This window comes from Nanorana parkeri, unplaced genomic scaffold (genome assembly GCF_000935625.1).
Source record: "Nanorana parkeri isolate BGI_ZX_2015 unplaced genomic scaffold, ASM93562v1 scaffold412, whole genome shotgun sequence".
Classification (NCBI taxonomy): Eukaryota; Metazoa; Chordata; class Amphibia; order Anura; family Dicroglossidae; genus Nanorana; species Nanorana parkeri.
The window spans coordinates 460,407-467,628 of NW_017306680.1; the positions used below are offsets into that span (position 1 = coordinate 460,407).

General features: G+C 39.8%; 1 protein-coding gene across 4 annotated transcripts in view; it reads left to right on the top strand.

The window, feature by feature from the left end:
* The window catches only part of RFX2 (regulatory factor X2), a 49,326-nt gene that overhangs the window by 31,367 nt on the left and 10,737 nt on the right, over positions 1–7,222 (top strand). For 3 of the 4 annotated variants that reach the window (XM_018559697.1, XM_018559700.1, XM_018559701.1), the window contains 6 exons: positions 568–642; positions 1,582–1,763; positions 4,225–4,344; positions 4,933–5,045; positions 5,157–5,275; positions 7,009–7,118. In XM_018559697.1, coding sequence (XP_018415199.1) covers positions 568–642; positions 1,582–1,763; positions 4,225–4,344; positions 4,933–5,045; positions 5,157–5,275; positions 7,009–7,118 — 719 coding nt within the window. The remainder of the gene's footprint in view (positions 1–567; positions 643–1,581; positions 1,764–4,224; positions 4,345–4,932; positions 5,046–5,156; positions 5,276–7,008; positions 7,119–7,222) is intronic. The other variant, XM_018559699.1, reaches the window with a different exon arrangement.

Here is a 7,222-nt window from a genome sequence, read left to right on the forward strand (position 1 = left end):
ATATATATATATATGTGTGTGTGTGTGCGTGTGTATATATTTTTTGGCCAAGCTGGAGCAATGTAAGAATAATAAATACTTCTACCTGGAGTTCAGCTTTTACAAAATCAGGGCTAAATAATAAGCAAATAGTCATATGTAAATGGATGGGACATTTGTCATTCAGGTGCTACTAGTCATTTAGTAATTTTTGATTTGTGTTTTTTTTTTTTCTGTGATGGTTCCAATTCCCCCTTTTTTTGTTGTTGACCTTTTTGCACTTTTCAAGCAAAGCAAAACTTTGGAACTTCATCTTTTGGAACTCGCATAAAGGGAACAGCTAATTTATGAATAGTAGACTAATTTTATTTAAAAGTTTTTTTTGTTTTTTTTTGTCTTTGTAACCTGTTGTATGCGTATTATGCATCTCCCTGCTTCTACTGTAATTTTATTCTTAGATTCTTCTTAATCTTTCAGCGCATGTTGTAGAGCCAACAAAGCTTTCAACACAAGTTCACCTTTCCAGATGCACAAAATCAGGGCTCTTTGTCTGACAATTCCTCTGTTTTTTGCATGCTCTCTCTGTAGCTTGAGATGGCGATTGAAAATCTACAAAAAAATGAAGGCATCACCTCTCACAAAAGCAGCTTGCTCAACAGCCATGTAAGTGCACCTCTAACTTGAGTCTGCTTGCAAAGTCCTCTGCTTATATTAGGAGCTTTGAGTGTGCATGTTTGTAACCCTAAGACAGATAGACTGTTAGGTTGAAAAAAAAGGACAAAAAGGTCCTATGATCGGAGCACACCATTAATGGAAATGGCACACCAAAGATGTTATCGCTTTATTTTTATTTCTAAATTTGTATCTTATTGTGTTAAATGAATACAAATCTTGCACTCATGGGTGGGTAATTCTGTTCCTGCTGTGAAGCTAAAAGTCCCATGCGGCATTGCAAGACTGCCAGTTACAGGCATGACTCGCAGTAGTTAGTTGTAGTTAAAGCATAGCTCAAGGGCCGGAGTTGCCCACCCCTGGTATAACTTTACTAATCCGTATGCTGTGAAATCATTGGGTATGATTTACTAAAGGCAGTTGAGCTGTTCGATTTGCAAGGGAATTCTCTGTTCGCTTTGTGAATGAGGTGAAGCGCTACTTTGCAAAAGAAAAGAATACCCAATCACGTGCAAGTACAAATAGAAAGAAAAAAATATAGTATTTTTCCTGCATGTGATTGGGTGATGACGGTCAGCAGAGCTTCACCTCATTCAATAAGTTAAGGGTAGATTCCCTTGCAAAATGCCCCCCGTTGTCTGCATGAAATCTGGTTGATCAAGGCCGATAGTCAGTACAGTGTTATGACAATCTTTCTGGTTTGTCACTGATGTATTTTAGAAGGATTACTGCTGTGTTATTGCAAGTCTCAAAAATGTTAATTTTTTTTTTTTTTTTTTTTTTTTATTTTTCTCTTGTTCCTAAAATTTTAATTATTCCTCTGCTACTACAATTTGAGGTGGTAGTTTGTGTAGAAGGTACAGATTTGTTTTGCGTTACAGGGTTATCACCTTTTTTTTTATTTTTGTTTTCTGCCTATTCTTTCTTCAGCTTCAGTGGCTGCTGGATAACTATGAGACAGCAGACGGTGTTAGCCTTCCAAGAAGTTCACTGTACAACCATTATTTACGGCATTGCCAGGAGCACAAGCTGGATCCAGTTAATGCAGCCTCATTTGGAAAATTAATACGCTCAGTGTTTATGGGACTGCGGACAAGACGCCTTGGCACCAGGTTAGCATATTGTATCTGGATAAGAGGAGTTTCATTAATATGTTGTACACTTTGCATTTATTTACCTATTCAATCTTCTCTGATTTTATTGTTGCATAAGAGACTATCCCAATTCCTACTTAATTTGCCAAAGTAGAAGTAGTAGAGCAGCAGGATTACAGCATGGTTCCCTTGTTGATGTTCTAGCAGTGCAAGCTGGGTAGAATTAGCTGATGGAAGCTGAGCCTGAAAATACTGCTTCCAAGAAACCTATTTGGGCATGGTTTCACTGGAGCGGCTTCAGAAGCTGCCTGGGGGCCTGTACATTATGGCTAGGCAACTGGCAATGATGCAGCTTCCCGTTAAGCAGCATAGGTAAAATTTTAAGGCTGAGCAGTATTCCTTAGTGACACTAAACTTCGAAGTTAAATCCTAAAAAATGCATTCAAGTACCTTAACGATTAAGAAAAATGTATCTTGTTTGTGTATCACTCAGCTGTAGATCCTCCAAATCATCTCTGAATTGGTGCTGACAATGTCCTTCCTTCTGGAGGGTGACTACTTTTGTTCACCATGGTCCCGGTTTGTGCTTTTTTAAAGTAGCCACCACTCCAAGCTCACTTCTGTGATGGGCTACAATCACATGTTATGTTTTTTGTTTTTACTAATTTGGATTGTAGTCCATCATAGGAGCGAGCTTGGAGCGGTGTCTACTTAACAACACACACGGGGACCATGGGGAACAAAAGTAGCCACCCTCCAGAAGGAAGGACAGTGTCGGCACCAATTCAGAGATGATTTGAGGGCCTACAGCTGAGTGATACACAAACTACATTATTGTTAATCGTTAGTGTACTTGAATGCATTTTTAAGTTCTAACTCCTGAGTGTAGTGTCAATTTAACCTTGTGATGTCTCAATAAATGCAAAGGGAGAAAGGACACTGGCCTGTGTTCTGGTAATCTAGTTTAGTACATTATGGAGAGTAATGTCCGCTGTTTCTGTTGGCATTGTTGGAGGAACCTACATAGATCTGTTCCAGTGCTAAACAACTAAGCCACCTTAAAGGATTCTGGCTAAACTATGTCTTAAGGGTGTGCATGGCTCTGTCCTTATTGTACTGTATGTTTAAATTGAAGCGTGTGTGTGTACAAATAGGATTATGTGCAAGACGTTTGCATCTGTAGGATGGGAGACCTAGCTCCCTATACAATTAGAGGATGCACAAAAGTGTTACGTGGTGTGTACTTTAAGACTTCTCATTTCATACTATGAAAACATCTTTGGTAGGAGTTCACTGTGGCGATCATTGAAGGCTTCTTGTGAGACTATTGTCTTGTTGGGTATTTTACTTGTTTTGCATTATACCTGTGAAGATGGTGCAGTGCTTTCGTTTGCTGCGCCCTAGTAGAAGGGTCTTATTTACTTCATTGTCCTTGTTTTCTAGATAAGCTATTAATAGAGCCAATTGGTGGTTTGCCCATTTTGTTGTCTTTATGGTTACTATGCTTTATTGAAAGCCTTTTCTGTCTTGGACTGTAAAGTACAAGTAACCTTTCTTAATGTGGATTGTAATTGCTTAAAGTTAACAAGACAACATGGCTGAAAAGAGATTTCTTAGTCCTATTTCCAGTCTTCACTGCATCTGGACAGTGCTCAAGAAAACTAGTTGTAGGTTGTGCCTTGTTGAATATCTTGGAAGTATTTTATGTAACGTGATCGATCACCAGTCTGATTCTTTGTAGAAGAATCAGACTAGTTATCTCAAACGGTTATTGATGTCTCGCAATGCTAGTTTCCTGAGTTTCATACTCAATCTCTAGGGTTAATTCACTAAAGGCAAATAGACTGTTCACTTTGCAAGAGGCAAAGTGAAGGCACCTTCAGAAAGGTAGCTCGGCAATGTCACCCTCCATGTTGCACTCATGACTGGTTTCCTTTAAAATGTTGCATGCTTTCAAAGGCTTTAAAGAACTCCGGGCAGTGAAACAATTACCCTTGTGGTGTGGTGACCCCCTGCAGGGGTTAAGTGCTTGTTTTGGTCTAGGGTCTAAAATAAAAAAAAGATATACTCGCCTGATCTTCGGTCCCACAGTGGTGACCGCTCACCCCTCTCCCCTTCGACACTGGCTGTGAAATGTTCCTCAGCACCTCAGTCTAATACTGTATAGATATGGTCATGTCATGGGTCATTAGACAGAGCCTGGGGGAGAAGAGGCTGCAGGGACCAGTCTAGCAGCCAGACAGGTGCGCATATGTTTTAGACTCTAGATCAAGCACTTAGCCTTTCCACTGCAGGGGTTAATTTTTAACTGCCAGGAGTTGTTTAAGCGAAAAAACAAATTAAGCCTGTAAGTCGCATACAAAATTACATAAAATATGTACTTATTGAAATAACCTTATACATTCCCTTTACCATCAAAGTACTGTCATGTTACAAGTATATTTTAACCTAACCAATCCTTTTTATTATGTGTGGACAGGGGTAACTCCAAATACCACTATTATGGCATCCGATTGAAACCGGATTCCCCACTTAACAGACTTCAAGAAGATATGCAGTATATGGCAATGAGACAGCAACCAATCCATCAGAAGCAAAGGTTTGCAAGTGCTTTTGAATTTATTTGCTCAGACATCAGGGGTTTGTTGTTGAAATACTCCCTTTTCTTTAAATGGAGGCTGTGTGTATCTTATAAACTTTATAAGTAGAATGCTAACAGGATTTCAAGGTTTCACATAGTTATACATTTTCTAAGAATGGCATTTTGTAGATTTACAGATTTCACACAGCTGTCCAAGAGAAAACTTCACCTCTTGGTTCCTTCCCACTTCTCCCATCTATTGGGCTTGTAGTATTTTTTTCTTTTGCTTGCTGGAAGGGAAATGCCCCACATATGCCAGGAGCCCTTTTTTTGGCACAGTACCAGGATCAGAGCCCTGATTGAAAGCAGTGGGTTTCCAAGTCTGGAACCACATCAGATCAATAAATGGATAAAACCGCTGTTCACTGTGGTTGCTAGGATAAGGATGCCCATCTCTTTTATATAAAGTGAGATTTTATTGTTTTTAAAAACAAACCCCTCTTGATGGAGCAGGAGTTTTACTACTTATGTTATAAATAAGAAATACAATTTTTATTTTTTGAACCTTATGTTATAAATAAGAAATAACTCTATTTGAATGCTCAGATACAGACCTACACACAAGACGGATGGCATGATGGATAGCACGATCAACAGCCAGCACACCTCCCCAGAGCAGTCAGTTGCTGCCCAGAGCCAGCATCACCAGCAATTCATAGGTATTGTACACTTGTGTAGTGGATGGGGTGGTCCTTGACCAAATAGAAGTGGTAGATGAAGGAAGAAAATGACCGAATATTCACGTTTTATTTTGTGTTTACATTGTATAGATACCTCCCATGTGTTCCCAGACTTCCCTGATCTGGATCTAGGTGGTCTGATGCTACCAGATGGCATTACTATGTCTGATATAAAGAATTTGCAGCTTATGTACCGACGTCACTGTGAGGTGAGTGACACTGTCCTGTTCATTAGAAGCCTGGGTTATTAGTATGATGACCAGCTTGGGGAGTTTCTTTTGTCTTTGATAAAGAAGGAACTTTACCAATATGGGCACACAGTAAAATCTTGGCTTTCTAAATCTAACATTCTTTGCTGCTTCAACTCTGTGGTTCCTAATCCAGTAGTTTCTGTGTGCATGCTGCCAACCATGGCTTAGAGCAGTGGTTCTCAAACTGTGTAACCTCAGGACCCACATTTGTCCTCGGTCATTAGGTCGTGACCCAAGTTGCACTGCAATGGAACGCACGGCATTGTGGTACTGCACGTTTCGATGCAGGCAATAGAACTGTGGGTGGGAGGTGCATTTGGGGTGCCATTCAGATGAATTGCAATGCACGTCTCACACCAAAATGCGTGGTAGGTGCGATTTCGAAGTACAGTGAATTAATCGTCAATGACTAGTGTGAATGGGCCCTCAACAACACACCGACGCAATCTCTCACACACACACACACACACACACTCCAAAAATAAAAAAAGTGTTCTTTTTTTTTTAAGATCCACCCCCCAGTCTGGAGTGGATTCTCAGCCTGGGGTCCAGTGTGGGCTGCTGTACTGTGACGGAGCTCCATCCATATGTGCATTGCTTGTGCAGCTCCCTAACATGCCCTGTAGAGGTGTCGGGATCCAGAATGTGACATCACTCCGGTCCAGGCACCTCTACAGGGCATGCGAGGGAGCTGTATGCAATGCACATATGGATGGAGCGCACCCTACCTCAAGCTGACACTCGGGGCCAGGCAGCATATTTTGCAAAGAGCTTTACTTTAAATAGTATATCATTTATATTGTCTCTTTTTAAATTTGAGGGTTATTCACAAAAGGGTAAAGAGTTTGGAGAAGGCAGGAAAAGTGAACACTATAGGACAACATAGCTGAATTGGACCTGGATTGTTCACTTTTCCTGCCTTCTCTAAACTCTTCACCCTTTTGTGAATAGCCCTGTAAATATTGTTTTAATATGTTAGCTTTTGACTTTTTTTCTCTTTTACAAATAAGAAAACATTAGGAACTATACTTGAATAAAAATGAATACAAATGTTTGTTTGTTTTACTTTTTACATTATACAGCTGGTATCTGCCTTTGTTTACTCTTGCCGACATTTTAGAAATAATTCTCTTCTTGGGTCATAGTTGTTGCAAATGCAGCAGCGCATATATATGATCATTACTTGTGCAATGATGTCTTTTAAGCTGTAGATGGTGCGGTGCTAGTCTGTATGTTCATGCTTATCTATGTTATACACAGGAAGTTCTGTCTGTATGCTGTATTCTGATGTTCTTCTAAGCAAGTAAAACTTAATTCCGCATTCCTCGAGATCTCACTGCTTCATGTAAATGCATTGCCAACAATAGTAAGCTATTTGAAAAGTTCTAAACAAAGCATTTGTGTCTGAAGATAATCTTAAGAGATTATTTCCCTACCAAAACATTTTCTTGTGTCTGTGGCTATATTCTGGGTTATGCATGCTTTGTTACAGGGCATTGAAAATTGTGCTACATCTGAAACACATGTGACAGTATGTAGGGTAATGTGTTCTCAGTGGGCCCTAACCTCTATACAGCCTTGATTTTTAGCTGCTAAAATACTTTTTTACATGTATTGTCCAATAGGCAAGTATTTCTTTTATCCAGAGGACAGTGATGAATCCTTGTATATATTTTTCTTTAAACCTACAGGCAACTGTGGATGTGGTGATGAATCTGCAGTTCCAATATATTGAGAAATTGTGGCTGGCTTTCTGGAACTCTAAACCTTCCTCTCCTGATGGCTCAACGACATTGTCCAGGTGAGCGAGTTAATTATGCGTTATGGCAGAGTAGCTAAAGTGCACCCCACTTCTTTTTTTTTTTGGGGGGGGGGGGGGTGTTTTTTTTTTTTTTGTGTTTTTTT